General features: G+C 40.4%; 1 protein-coding gene across 5 annotated transcripts in view; it reads left to right on the top strand.

Annotated features, from left to right (window-relative positions):
- ZNF608 (zinc finger protein 608) overlaps window positions 1-15,299 on the top strand; it is a 103,381-nt gene extending 88,082 nt beyond the window's left edge. For 3 of the 5 annotated variants that reach the window (XM_052700586.1, XM_052700585.1, XM_052700590.1), the window contains one exon: window positions 498-1,489. In XM_052700586.1, the coding sequence (XP_052556546.1) occupies window positions 498-634 (137 nt within the window). In that variant the 3' untranslated portion in view covers window positions 635-1,489. Of the gene's footprint in view, window positions 1-497; window positions 1,490-2,163 lie in introns of those variants that run through there. The other 2 variants (XM_052700587.1, XM_052700588.1) reach the window with 2 other exon arrangements.
- The last annotated feature ends 509 nt before the right edge of the window (window positions 15,300-15,808 follow it).

The following is a 15,808-nucleotide window of genomic DNA, read 5'->3' as shown; positions in this document are numbered from 1 at the left end:
GCCTCTAGGTTTTCAGTAAAGTTTACTCTCCAAGTGTCATCCTTATTTTTCAAGAAGGAAGAGACTTTTCTGTACAATAATGATCCCATTTCAGCTGCAAAGCACAAAGCACCACAAACAGGGCTCTCTCGGTGCTGCCCTGTTAAGTCTTAAAGTTTGATTTATTAGTATTAGTACTATAAAGTTCTATGGTTATGGTTGTCTTTCTGAAAGCTGACTCTGAACACAAATGGGCGTGTAAAGCTCTCAGCTGAAATTATTTGAATAAGAAAGGTTGCTAGGTCAGAAAGGTCTGGTGCACACTAGGGTTTCAATGTTAGTGCTTTTTACCTGCTAATATGTTCCTGGCAGGGGAAGGAAGAGGACGTGGCTTGGATGTCTTTCCTGCTTGGGTTTGAGAGTGCTGTGCAGATTTCATTTCACAGTTTATCCGAGGTGCAGAAAATGTTAGGAAAAAAGAACAGCACATACTAAAACGTTCTTCTTTCTCTTTTCAGAGAATGATGAGTTTGGAGATGTACATTGTCATGTGACTGGATCACATGAGGAAGCGCTTTATTACAGACATCAGTTCCATGGTGTTAATTTGAGATGCCTTAATGGCAGGCAAAAACCAGTCATTTCATTTTTGTAAATTGCAGATTTTATCACAGAGTAACAAATGTTGCTGTAATTAGACTTCTGTTTTTATATATATATATGCGTATATATATATACATATATATATAAAAATATATATATATTCTTTACTTTTTTTGTATCAATAACCAGGCTCACACACAGGGTCTGCTGCTAAGTTGCAAACCACCTAGTAAAAGGAGAAATGTATTTGTCATGTTTAGAAAGTGTTAACCACAAAAGGTTGTTTGTTTCTTTTCTCTTCTTCTGTTTCCTTTTTTTTTTTTTCCTTTCAAATTGTAAATAAATAATGTTATGTATCAGTGTGCCTGAACCTTGCGTACCCTTCTGATATTTCCCACAAGCTCTCAGAGAGGCTAACTGTGATGACACTTTGGTACAATGTAGATGTCTATTTGGTGGCTTCTATTAAGATGCATCAGTGTAAAATGTTACTGTATTCGCTGTTTCATTGTAATTGTGTATTGTGAAAAATATACCTTTGGAAGGCATGGGGATCTTAGTACCACAAAAACTGTGTTGTACATAATGTAAAATTTTTAAATGGAAAATAATGAGCATCTGTGAATAATGAAATGTCTTTTTTGATAATCTTGAATGGCAGATAACCAATAGCCTGCATAACAGAAGACATCTGTGATTGTTCTATTACTTGAATAGTCCTGCAGTCTTTTTTTTAATGTTTACAATTATCCAGTTTTAGAAGAGAGACTTTAATGCCATTGCCTGGTTACTTGTTTTATGCTGTAATCTAGTTTATTTTATGTAAAATGTATATTGAATGCTTTCATTTTTATACCTGCCTTAAATAATTTGGCAATCAGAATAAAGAAAAAAAGTTGTTTTTGTACTTTCTTGGTGTCTATGGGCCACTTCAAAAATGTGTCTTGTAGGCGTAGGTAGCAGAGCCTGAAGTTGCCACACAACTCCTAGTCTGTGTCTCAGAAGCATTCCCTGGGACTCAGTTACCAGTGTGCCCAGCAGCGATTCTCTGCCTTCCTTGCTGGGTCTGCAGTGCTGTCTTCTCCCAGGGGCAATGTGGGACCCAAGCAGCAGACCGCTTTCTGTTGACCTCAGAAGGCTTGGAAGAGGCCCATGGTAGACTCAGGTGGCATTTGTGGTACTTGAAAAGGCACTACAGGTTTGCCTTTTTTGGCACAGCTGTGTTACTATAAAATACAGGTGATTTTTGTGTGATATCTGTATTGCCCTCAAAAATAAGCAGGTGCACAAAAATGGAGAACATATAGCTTAAAAGAAAAATGCCATTGCTGTGCTTAACCATTGGTACCTGTATTACCACAAAATAAATGTATTTTGTGGCCATATCGCCTATGTTGTTATATTGCACTAAACACAGTACACAGGATTACGAAGACACTAATTGTAACTTGAAAAAAAAAGTCAGATTTACTGGTCAGGTTTTTGAGGCTTTAAATTCTATCCTTTCCTACATATCCCAGTTGTATCACTTGTTGAAACTATTTTTTAAAGTTTAATATTGTTTTGGTTTTTTTTTGGCAGGGTGAATTAATGGAAGTTAGAGCTGTTTATGAAGTCCATTCCATTTCTCCCGCCTTGTGAATACTTAATACAGATGGATGAATTAAAGGTCCTCAGCAGACAAGCACACTTGGAGTTTTTATATTGCTATGATGAATCTGCCATTCATATTGCTATAATTGTTTTATTTTTGTAGGCGTAAAATCAGTTCACTTAGTGGCTAGTAGTAAGGCTTGTTGATTTTTAATATACATTATTTGTCTGTGGCTAACTTACATCTTGTTCTGAACACGTTCATAAGGCTCACAGTGCTGACATACCACAAACTAGTTTCATCAGAAATGGGCAGAAAAGGGTGCTTTTTTTGGAGATGGGGATATTGTGAATACAGAACTCCTGAAAAATAAGTGCCTTATGACTTCTATATTAAAAGCCTAGTTGGCTTTTGTACTGAGATATGCCATTGATTTCTTTTCTGTCTAGACTGCTAATGCTTCTGCAGCAAAACAGATCTTACAAATTCACACCATCTGTGATTTTGATTTGGTGTGGCTTAATATTGTGTTGTAGGTAACTGGAATGAATTACTCTGATTGACGCAGGGTAAGCAGCAGCTAAAATAATATTTAATGTTATAGCTTTATTATGTCCTTGAAATCTGTAAGAGAGGCTTATGGTCATTGCCATTTATTGTCTTCCTCCACTAAGGTTAATTTTTTCCCTCTATCTTCATAACTTTCCTTTTGATTTAATGCTTTCCACTTCCTTAAAAGCTGTGTAATTGGTTCAGTACTCCTCAAAGCCAAAAGCTGTTCAGCTACGTGTCCAAGCTTGACATGCAACTGCTGTAATCATCTAATCCCTGTATACCCAAATGATGAGCAGAATTAAACAGTAATATGAGGAAGGCAGTTTACAAACCTGGGAACTAAGGGCTGCAGAAGCTGATAGCTGGCAAAGGGCATCTGAAGCAGTGTGGTACAGATCTACTTGTACCTCGGGCAGGGCTTGCACTCCTTGTGACTTGCAACTAACAACCCTACTGCTCTGCTCTTATAGCACCTACTATCAATGAACCTACTCTGTCTTTCATCAAAATGTTGCCAGACATCTCTTAGAGGTGAACTAGGGCTTTGTTATTACACTTACTTCTCTGAGTTTCTAATCTGTCCATGCCATGCAGCTAGAGGAATGAAACGTCTCGTCAGTGGGAGCCCACCACACCAACCCACAAAGCCCAGCCAGGGAGCTATTGCCTGTGATGCTTGCAGTGGGAAAAAACAGATGTGAATCAAGAGGCGGTAGGTTGTTTTGTTTTGTTGTTGCTTTTGATCAGTCTTGCAATTCTGGAGGCTGAAATAGGATGGAGATCTAAAAGACAATTGGATGGCTGTCCTAGCTAAACTATTGAAAATGGGGCTCAAGAGAAACATTTTTCCAGTTTTGTATGTGGCCTTGGGGAACACTTAAGAACTTACAGAACTAATTCTGTGCTGTTTCCTGCATCCCTTGCTTCTGAAGGGTGTGTTGCGTGGATGTAATCACTGGGTCATAAGTCTCCAACAAATGCTGGCAGTGCATGTGCCTTCAGTAGGTGTGAGATGAGAGAACACATGAATCCGTACTAGAATGTACCATGTACTGCTGATAGTACAAAAACTGGCATAAAAAAGAGCTTCAGAAGTACATTTCTGCAGTTCCTCAGCCTGGCTGTTATCAGGGAGGGTGAAAGAATCATGTAAGAAATCTTATTTCCTACTTATTTCCTGCTTATTTCCTACTGGCATCACAATCTTGCCACTGATTGATCACAGCTAACAAATGTACTGTCCTCATCATTCTGCCTCAGAATATCTCACTAAATAATGGTTTGCCATGTAAGAGCTCTCTTGCTCTTTCACACCTGTCTCCTACTCTTCTCCCTGCTTGACCACTTAACAAGCTCTTAAGCTTTCGTCCATTCAGTACCATCAAAACTCAGTCTTCCTGTTTGTATAGCTAAAAACCCACGTAGATTTATGATCTCAACCCTTGATTACTTCTCTGCCTCTTTCCTTTTATCAACCTTCCTTTCTGAGCTGTGTTTTTAAATATATCTTATGCTGTGTTAATGCATCCTATTTCTCTTCAGCCTGAAGTGTTGTGGATAGTCTTGTTTCACCGTCATATAGAACAGGTCTTATTTATAGCTCCTTCTGAATAATAGCAATGGATGATTTTAACATAGATGATAGTGTAAGTTCTCCTGAGTAGCTAGAGCAGACCATTATTAACAAGGACATTTTTAGACCATTATTAACTAACAAAAGACATAACAGTTTTAAAAGGAATTTTGAAACCATTTAATAACACAGGAACTAGAAAAAAATATCAAGCCGATAGAAGCAATTTGATGGTGTAATCAGAGAGAAATGGAGGTATACAGTCATTGCTTAATGAACTAGCTTTGCTTTTATTTAGAAGGAAAACTGTTTTCTTCATTTGTTTCAGTTTTAATCTTTTATGTATCTTTCTATATCAACGCTCCGTAAAATCACCATTAATTATGATTTTCTTTGATGGTTTTACTTACATCAGCATTTCCTAACTTCACATAGTTTTAGCCTTTTCTTTAAGTTTTTTTGTTTTATTTTGTTTTTGAGCAAGTCCTACTTGTTACTTTTACTGAGAAATGCATGAGTATATGATTCAAGAGAAGTCACATTTGACTCACAGAAGCAGCATAAGCTATCTGCTTTAGTTTAAATGGAAAAACCCCAGGTCATTTTTGTTACGTTCTTCACCGCTTTCTTTAGAGCATGAGATTTAGAAAGTCTGTTTTTTATGGAAACTGGAAAACAAAAGAAGTCTAATAACCTGTATGTGTTTTTCAGCTCAGTTTCAGGACACCTTTACTGATCCAGAGACCATTTTCTGCCTTACCATAGTGCACACAAAGTCCTTTCTAACCTATCCAGTGTTTTTTAGCAGTTGAGTCTGTTATTCTGAAGGAGGGGAAAGCTTTTCAAAGACACTATTTTTCACCTTCTTAACCATTTTAAGGTAGTTTGATGGTTGTAGGAAACCATTAAAATCCTTATAGCAACTCTTAGGAATTGCAACCAGCTAAATAGTGTTCTCAACTCTTAAACTTCTTATCTAGGCTGATAAATGAGCAAACTCAAGGGTTTTGCACAGGTAACTATTACTTGCCACTGACAATATTTATCATGTAGAAAAGTTGTTATCCACTGTAATGTCATAAGGAAGTGCTCTGGGAACTTTGAAAGCAGATGTTATTATAGACAGATGAACTGCTATAGATTAAGGTGATAACTAGTTCTGTTTCAGTAGCTACATAGTGTTTTCAGCAGCTTTGTGAAATATTTTGAGGTGGTATAATGGTGTGTGTTAGTTATGTGATTTCCATCGTTTGAATTTGCTGATGTAGAACTGTGCTTGTTTGTAGTTTTCAGCATAATGCTTCAGGGTTGGTTTGTGAAACTGAGTAGTATAGTAGTGCCCGATGAAAAAAGAACTGAGGAAGCAACAATTCTCTGAAAGCCTGTTTAAACCCTGAACACAAATTTCAAGGTATGCATGTTGACAGATAGAGTAAATGGTTGCAGTCCTTGGCTGGAGAGGATGGATGGGACCAGGACAGTCCCAAGGAACCCCTGCCCCAACTTGAATGTGGTGAACCAAGGACTTGCAGTTTGCTGCTGCAAGACTTGTTTTGGAACTATTTCTAATAGAAGAGTATGCAGGAGATGTGCTTCAGTCGAACCCTTGTTAATATTTTCTTAATTAGCCCAGTGAAAGTCAAAACAGTGGCAATAAATAAATAAAAATAAATAGCCCCAGAGTTTTCTGATCAGAGAACCTCCTAGGTAGTACTTGCTGCAGTTTGCATTCATAAAACTTTTGTCCACGTAACACTAGAAATAACTTCAGGGAGCAAAGGAAGATTTTCCTCTCCCCCATGCCTCATGAATGACTGAAAGGGACAGGATTTGCACTTAGTTTTAAAAAGAACTGGCCTTTAATATGCGTGCTGAGATTGAGTAATTTTCTTGAACAGAACCGGTTTCTACTTGATAAGTCTTCATTCTGCTGTGCTGGCCTTCAGACATCTGCCTACCTTATTCCTTTGAGTATCTATGTTTCCTTGGTGACAGCAGAAGGAAGCAGATCAAGGACTAAATGGACTGTAGGGATGGCCTGACAGTTCTGCTTTTCCATTGCTTCTGCATGCCAGAGCAAGGCTTTTGTAATTCCTTTTCTCCTCACCTTTCCCTACCTCTGTCTCCAAGTCAGTTTTAAGTGTTTGCAGTGATAAGCCCCATCAAGCTGCTGATCTTTTAAGCAGAGCTCCAGACAGAAAGGTCATTAAAATGTCAGTGACACAGTATGTTTTCCATGCCTTGCTTTGGGATGTAACAATTTAATACCAGGCTTTGCCTCGAGTATCTGCTGAGACCCTTAATGATCTTCCTACTTTCAAGTGAACTGGTTTCCTCTAATAGAGAGTTTGCCAAAATCCTCAGCCTCTGTAGATGTCTTGTGACTTACTGATGTCAGATGGCCATTTTACATTTTATGTATTGTAATTTAATGTTGATGAGTAGTTCAGCACCAACATAACATTTTCTCATTCCCTTTCCTCAAAGAGCAGGGGGAGAAAATAGTAAAAAAGACTGAAGGAGAAGGACAGGGAGATTGTTCCCCAGTTGCTGTCATGGGCAAAAGAAGTGTAGCGTAAGACACTGAAGCAATTTGTCGCCAACTAATAACAGACCAGAGCAATGAGAACTAAAAGCAAACAAACTGAACCACCATCTTCCCATCCATATTCTTTGTTCATCTCCCCACAAATGCCACAGAAGAACAGTGGACAGTGGCTGCTGTGGTCAGCCGATAACACTATCCCTGCACCTCTCCACGGTCACTCTCCGCCCCTGCTGCACGTGGGTCCCTCCCATTGATGCCATCCTTCCCAATCTGATCCTGCATAAGCCCCCCAGGCAGCAGCTCTCCAAGCACCACTTCTGCACCGTGCCACTCTTCAGGCACTGCTCCCCCAGCCCTCGTGCTGCCCCATGGGCCGCTCTGCCTGGGCTGCAGCTCCAGCCCAGGGCTGCTTCTGTGTGGTACCCACAGCTGTACCTCCTCCAGGCCACATCCACACCTGCATCAGGGGCTCCTTCATGTCCACATGTGGAGATGCACTCCATGCAGTGCCCACGGGCTGCAGAGAGCTGCTGCTCAGTTGTTGGAGCATCTCTCATCCTCCTGCCCCATCCTCAGAGCACACAGAGCTGCTTCTCTCACACAGCTCGCTGTTCTCTCCCAGCTGCTATCCAGTGACAACTTTTCCTTTCCTAAACCTGCTGTTCAAGAGTGCAATCAGCACTGCTCATGGCCCAGCTCTGGCAACACTGGGTCTTTTCTGGAGCAGTTGAAGATGTCTCTGATCTGACATGGGACAGTGCTGGGCCCTGCTCACAGAACCCCTGCAGCACTGCTGATACCAAACCTAAGTAGATCATTTGAGTTACATACAGAGAGCGAAGGGAACTATTAAAGGCTTGTCCTGGTGGTTAGGCAGGACAGGACACTTTGACACAGAAGTCACCAAGCCAAAAACTGCTGAATCTGCCCTACAGATTCCAGTGTTAAACTCTACTGAAACAGGAGGATTTGGAGAGTCACAGGTCCAGCAAGATCACCCAAGCAGAATAAAGAACAGTGGCACTACATAAGTCACTAACCAACCTAGGGTGTAGTTAGAAAACACTGATACTGTGAATTGCATTGCTCTGGTGCATAAAACTCTGGTGCTGGACAGATGGCTTCGCACAGCTAACATAGAACGTACGTCTTCAGATCCAGTTGGACTGTCCTGAATGCTCAGGCAGCTGCTGTATGCTTACAAGTTGCTGCTGGCTCATGAGTTGTCATCTCAGTACAATTTGATTTCTTCAGTATCACGGGTCTGCAGCAGCAAGAGATACAATGTTTGTTATGCCACAAGTAGTGGAACTTACTGAGTCCAAACAAGTTACAGAAGATGAAGCAGCATAAAGCATGAAGTAGCCTGCAAGCTCAAGCATGGCCATGACAACTTAGTCTATAGAAGGCACTATGCTTGTCACCTCTCTAATAAATATGCAATTCCTCTATTTCCAAGAGAATGTGATTTCTCTTATCTTTGAACTGCTATACACCAAGGACAGGTCTCTTCGTCTGCCATGTGAAGACAGGAGTTACTGTTCTACAGAGAAAAGGAATATAATTGCAGAGTAGAACATTGTCAGCTAGGAGACTATCCGTCAAATCAGAGGTGTATTTCTGCATTTGCACTCCCAGTCGTGGCAGTAAATTGAAAGCTTTGGTTCTCTGTTTTCTTGTTAAGTAGATCAATTCTCATATTCTTTTGGGGCACATGAAATGGCAGTATTAGATTACTAGCCATCAGTAAGAAGGGCCTATATCTTCTCTCATTAATTGGCTGGTACACATTGTAAGAATCCATCTTGAGTATTTTTCTCAGTGGGAAATCATAGTTTTGTTCTTACTAGATCTTTTATTTTGGCTGCTGCATTTTCAAACAGCATGCAACATAGATAAGGGAGATCCCAGCTGAAATCTTCAGGACAGCTTTTCATATGTTTTCAAAATTTGTATCACACTCTCATATTACCTATCACGGTATTTGACAGAACCAGGCTCTTTCCAATGGTGCCCAGTGGCAGGACAAAGACCACAGGATGAAACACTTTGCTGTGTGGATGACAGCAAGCGCATTGCAGTGGATGATGGATCAGTGTAACACAAGCGTATGGAATTGGTTTTGGAGGGGGGGGGAGTGGGAGGGATTTATCAGGGCAGCTTAGAGCAGTGCAGGACCACTTTGCCTCTTGCCCTTTCACACACCCACACCCCTTTCTAGACTGTTTGTGGTTATATTTACTGTCCCTTAGTCCCTAGTGATAGCATCAAGGTTGGATGCTGTTCTTGAATCAACAATTAAATTCTCTCTGTTCTAACACCATCAGGAGTAAATTGCTAGCTAATCACCAAGGAAAAGAGATTTGCAGGACAAGTTATTCTGGGACAAGTGCAGCTAGTAAAGACAAGTTTTTAATGGCTTTCTCACCTATTTGGAATTTCATATGTTCAATAATTAGTGAACTTCTTAGTATTTTCCTATATGAAGTCACTACTAGGCTGTCTCTCCTATGGCTATTTACAAGTTCTTATGAAATTATAGGTCTTTGAAGCATCTGTCTGTAGTTTAATTGCAACAGACTCAAACGTTATGTGCAAGGGAAGGGCTACGTATAGTTTAATTACAGGAAATGAAAATGAGAGTTGTGTCAGGCTCTCCTCTTGTGTATGTCCTAAACAGTCAAAAAGGCAAACAGCCTAAAGGCAGCTGTGAGTGTAACCACATCTATTCCCCTCACAGCAGTGGGGTGACTGGGGCTTCCGTAAGGCCCTATATGTGCAACTGCATCGTGCTCTGCACCACAAGCGCAGTGCAGAATGTCTCCAGAGACCACAGCTGTAGTAAAGAGAAGTGGCTGTATTTCATTTGTTTTCTTAGAAGTGTACAGCCATGAATAACGTGGTAAACTGACATAAGCCAAGGTAGCAGCTCTTGACTTCTAGATCTGCCAGTAGTCACAAGAATGAATATAGTCTCAAATTATTCTGTTACAGAGGTATTTATATGTTTAGCTGTAGGTTTAACGTGTCTTTATTACCATGACACAAGGCACAGGACAGTCTGGATTTAAGAAAAGTTATGGGCATTATTTTTAATGTTTCTGGGTGCCAACAAACATCAGCGAACATTTCTGCTCTTTTATAATAAGCTAGTTCAGACATAGCAAAAGAAGGAAGGTTTATTTTTGAAAACTATGAGTAGTAACAACATAATGGTTTCGTTATCTAAATTTCAGTCACAACAAGGACAAAAAAAAAAAAATCCCTCTTGTGCATGCTGAAGAGCTTTTCAGTCCTGAAAAAAACAATACCATATTCACACTAATGTTTGCTTGCATAATATATTGACTGTAGACACACTGGCAGTTTTACATAATAACTTAAAAGCAGTCTTGATCATCTGAAAGGTTATAATTGTTCTTCCCCTTTCCTGAAAGGCTAATGAAAGGACAACTAAAAAGCAGAACTATATAGTTATTTTCTAACTGGCACTAACAAATTTAACCAATTATAGAGTCCATTCTGTAAGCAATGAATGTATGGCTCCCAATTAATCTAGTGTACCTCTAGGCAAGGTCTAAATCAGCTGGATACAGCTAAAGCAATTTGCACACAGCTAAAAGCAAATTGGAAAATAAGTGTTCATGCTACTGCCTATCTTCCCAAGCCAAATACACAATGGTATGCTGGCAGCAGTGCTCTGTCATGTTATTTGCAGCTATCAATTTTAATTATAACAATTATTGATTAGTTGGGAAAGTGAATAACCTAATGTTCAAATGAGATTGGCACGGCTTCTGGGGATCTTTCTTCCCTTTCATGCATAAGTCTGTGCAGCATTAAGAAATACTAAGAAGATACCTGCTTCACTTTACTGAGCTTAGCTAACTGTGAAGTTGCAGCAGTGATTTTTGTTGTTATTTTTGTTTACAACACAAGTTGATAAGAATTGAACAAGGGCTCAGTTCAGGACTGCAGGCCAAAAATTCCAAATGTAGGCACGTACCTATTTTCTTACTTAACCACCCAAGCAAATGAGCTGCTTTGTACATGAAGAGTGCTTCTTTTGCCCAGTGATTCCAGCTATTTGCTAGCCTACTTTTAGAAACAAGCTGCTTCTTTTTGTAGAACAGTGCTTCTCTTGGAAGAGAGAAAAGAGGAAATAGTCCAATCCTAGACGCACTGAGGGTTGTATGAATTTCAGCTAAATAGAGCCAAGAGGAGTATATCCAGAATGGAACAGGGTTTCAACCACAAAGGCTGAACAAAGGTCCAAGTTTTTGGTGCAATGCTCTCCTTTGCTATGTTGCTCAAGACTCAGTATTCACATGGCGTGATCCAGCAGGCAGACAGCTACTGAGCACTGCATGCCAAAGACTCCCTCCAGGAGCATTATGGACTGCTTTCTCCAAAGCTGGTGGGCAAAGGGATGTTTCCCTCCATGACTCAGTCTTTTCCAGAACTGAAACCTGTAGCTATTGGGGCAGCTTAATTGGACAACAAGACTTCTCCACTGGATCAAGAGCCAGAGAGCTTGCTAACAGCTCTTGACGTCAGAGAACACAAACAAAGCAAAAAATTTCGAAGGTGTTGGAGTGAATCCTGGATGTGCCAATCAGGGGAATGGCCGTGTCTTGTAACAAACAGCTTCCTGAGAGAAAAAAAGTGGCACCGTTCAGTAGACATGTGTGTGTCATTATCTGATCACCTTCAGCGTATGTACGCAATGGATATGATATCTCCTGCTCTGTATCTTGTGTTTCCAAGATCTTTTGCTCAGTGTCAGGACTTAGTATTCTCATTCAAATTATTTTACCCCATATTCCGAAGCTTACAGCAGGCTCTGCTCAATCTTATAAAGGTGTGCTTAAAGACAGAGCCCTGTCCCAGCCTTTTTCTTATTCCTTTTTTTCTCTTCTGTTGCATTAAGGGCAAAAACCAAATAGCAGTTTCCTGCTTAATAATATTTAACAATTTAGCATTGTTGTATCACAGAACCATTAAAAATTACAGTTTACAGTCCCTTAGCTGGCATAGGACAGTGCAATTCAGTTTGTTAGGCCAGGAATTGATAGTCTCACAGCTTCTCAATTATTTAAAACATAGTATTAATATTAAAATTGCTGTGCCTGTCCATAACTTTGGGATCAGAAACATTCTCCAAAGAACCATGCTCCCACCTACAATAAGTGCTTTTCACTTCAGATTAATATGTCTTCATTTGCCCTGTCACTGTGCAGACAGAGTGCACCTCAAGTCAACTGAGGTCAAGTAGGAGTCCAACTAGGCAAATTATTTTTACATTTAGAGAACGTGAGGTCAGTGCACTTGGGGGGATTTGAGCACCAAAAAAGGTGTAGATGTAGGATTTTATGGATTTCCATAAGTACTATCACAGTGCAATCCAGGGTAGTTAGGTAGTTAGGCATCTGGCAACTGTGCTTGAATGCTCTTGAAAATGCTTTTGAAAATGCAGCTGCATTTGCACCAGCAATGTTCAGACATTGTTGTTTTCTCCCTCTCCTGCTGCCTCAGGTCTGCTGAGATGTCACCCTAGCAGTAAGATGCAAAACTATAAAGTGCAGTAGCCTGCAGGACAGCTGGGAGCCATTCTGCTGACTAAGGCTCTGGGAGGCCAGTGACCCAGGATGGGTGGCACCATGTCCACTGAGTGCTGGGGACCTGTTTGCTTGGCAGTCTGTGCTGCATGACAGATAAAAGAAGTCAAAGTGAAAACCAGAGAGCATTAGACAAACCATCTCCTGGTTGGCTTGAGGTGGCCACAAGCAAATACATGGGAAAGAGCGAGAAGAAACCCATCTATGCCAGTATTCTCCCACCTTCTGACAGTTTTCTCACCCCCTTTAATTTTTTCTACATAATTATGTACAAACTTTGAATTCAGAGTGCTAGCTCATTCTCCTGTTGGATGCAATATGAACTTCCTGAATTCACAGTGTTCCTTGCCATGGATTTTCCACATGTACTGCACATTGCGTGGAGACCTGCTGACTGCGATGCCTGTTACCTTTATTTGACAAACATGGACTCTTGAACTGAAAATCACAGCATACAGTTTCTCTAATCACCTTCCTTCTGTGTCTCTTGTGATCTTTAGACTTAAATGTGTTTTCTCTTAAGTGCTCTTTTTTTCACACTGACAGCCAAACTAATTGTTGTGGGGGTTTTTTTGTGTGTTTGTTTTGCTTTGTTTTGTTTTGTTTTCCCTGTTTTCCTTTTCTCCTCTGTATGGAGTCTTTAAATCATCCTTGTCACCTTCTTGAACATTCTCTGAATGTCATTTACTATTGTAGAGGCAAATATCCATCTTTCCATTGTGAGAACTCCCCATTTATTTCCATCCTTTACCTCCTGGGTTTTAGGCAGTTACATCTCTATTTGTGCATTTATTCTGGTGAATTACCTTAAAAAACATAGTGTAGTAGTTTCAGAATTAATTTCTTTTGTGAAGGATCATGTGATGCTGCATTTTGGATTTGTGTGAAAAGTGGTGTTGCAAACTCAACAATACTTCTGTTATTGGAGAGCAGTAGTAGCACAGAGCCAAGGTCTTTTCTGCATCTGGTGCTGCCCTGCCAGCCAGGAGCTGGGGATGCACAAAGAGAAGGGAGGGGATACATCAAGGACAGCTGACCTAGACTGGATGATGGGATGTCTCATACACTATCATGGGAGAGGTGCTCAAAGTGAAGCGTTTGCTTTCCCAAGAAACCACTATGTGTGATGAGCCGTGCTTTCCTGGAATTTCTGCCTGTTGATGGGAAGTATTGAATGAATATCTTATTTTGCTTTGTGTGGCTTTTGCTTTACCTAGTAACCTGTCTTTATCTCAACCCATGAGTTCTTGCACTTTTACTTTTCTGATTCTCTCCCTCATCCCACCTGGGGTGAGTGAGGGAGCGGCTGGGTAGCAGCTGCCTGCTGGGTTAAACCAACTCAGTATAAGGCACGAAAGGTTTGAGGTGATGACAGTTTTAATTGGAGTGTAGAGATGTTATAGCTGTTTAGCTGCTAATTGGCAGGTTCCTGTGCTTGTCGTGGGGCTTGCTTGCCTTATTGTATGCTAGAGTTCAGTGCTTGTTAGTGACTGCTTTTGCTTCTGCCATTTGCTGTACTCCCTTAGCATCTTGTTTTGCTGTGCCTGGGAACATTTGGTAATAGTATGTGCCTGGGCTGTCAAATGGATGGGGTATCACTGCTTTTCCTGTGCTGCTGTATTGGACAGGCTAGGATTCCAGTATGAGCTTGAGTCAGAAGAACTGTGGCCCATGGATGAGTCCACATGGAAACATGTACATCTTAGTGTGTCTGTGGCTATGGTACAGCAGGTGCACCTTGTAGTGTTCATGTCTGTGGATATGGTCATACCAGAATACTTTGAACCATTTGTCTGAGTGGATAAGAACATTATACAGTAGTTATCTGAAGGTTCTATGGCCAACGGGTGAAGCCATGCCGGAGTAGGTACACTTTGAAAGGATTGTAGTCAATGGACACTTCCAAACTGGAAGGGACAAGGAGAGAAGTTCTTTGCAATGTTAAATGCTTTGGCTTGATTTGAACAGTCAAGGAGTGGAGATTGTAATAGTAATAATAAGTCTAAATTGTTGTAACTCTTTATTTAAGTTACACGTTATAAGGACATTCTGTAGCAGGAACCACTTGAATCAATGGAAGATGAACCTCACAAGGAGCAGTGCAAGTACAGCAGTGACTCAACATGAATTGTCTTTGGCACCCAGTAACTCCATGCAACACACTGCTTCTCCTGTCCTGAGCATCCACCGAAACAGACAGAAGCTAAGTCGTGGACTAAAAGAACTCAGTGGACATTTTATGGATGTGATATATCTGTGTATCAACTGAAAGGTTGTAACTAATGAGAATGTATTGGAAAGTGTAGGACATGAGCATGACGTGAGTGATATGGAATAAGGGGTGGATATTGTCATAGTTTTGTCTGAAATTGAGTCTTTTTTTTTTTTTTTTGTAAAGACTGATTTTATGTTTTTTTCTTGTTTTTTTGTTTTCAAAAATAGTGGGGATAAATCAACAATATTTTAGTTGTTGCAAAGCAGTACTTACACAGAGCCAAGGACTTTTCAGCTTCTCACATCACCCTGCCAGTGAGGAGCTGGAGGTACACAAGAAGCTGAGAGGGAACACCCCAATTGATCAAAGGGATATTCCATACCATGTAGTGTCATGCTCATCAATAAAATACTGAGTAAATAAAGAGGGAGGGTGGGATGTTGGGAATAATGGAGTTGTATTCCCAAGAAACCATTACATGTAATGAGCCCTGCTTTCCTGGAAGTGGCTGAACATCTGCCTGCCAATGGGAAGTAGTGAATGAATTCCTTATTTTGCTTTGCTTGTGCACATTGCTTTTGCTTTACCTAGTAAACTGTCTTTATGTCAACCTATGAGGTCTTGCACTTTTACCTTTTTGATTTTTCTCCCTTATTCCGCATAGGGAGAGTTGTGTTACTTAGCTCTCTGCTGGGGTTGAATCACAACATGGTGAAAATCTCTGTCAAAAGCCTTTTGGAAAGCCCACTAAACAATATTGTTTGTGTGAGCTGGTTTTCCATTTTATCCCCTGGAAGACTGTCAAGACAAACTAAGGCAGAATTTCTCCTGCCAGAAACTGTACACAGAAGCTAAATCCAGAAGAGCATTTTGTGTTTGCATACAGCAGGAATGAGAAGTCATGAGCACTTCAACATTTTAATCTAGTACTGTGAACTGTAATGTGATTTCATACAGGCCTGTGTCATACTAACAGGCAATGCCTGAATAACATCTGATTTGGCACTGTAAATCCAGTAGTGTTCAGGATTCAAACTATCATAATTATAGACTCACTAGTAGTGCACTGCCCAGTTCATCTAGTTGGCATTCAGTGAGCTAATGACTTTTTTATTGCTATAGC

Source organism: Tympanuchus pallidicinctus, unplaced genomic scaffold, assembly GCF_026119805.1.
Source record: "Tympanuchus pallidicinctus isolate F22 unplaced genomic scaffold, pur_lepc_1.0 scaffold4, whole genome shotgun sequence".
Lineage (NCBI taxonomy): Eukaryota > Metazoa > Chordata > Aves > Galliformes > Phasianidae > Tympanuchus > Tympanuchus pallidicinctus.
Note: the sequence above shows the minus strand (reverse complement) of the source record. Positions and strands in the feature narration are given on the sequence as shown.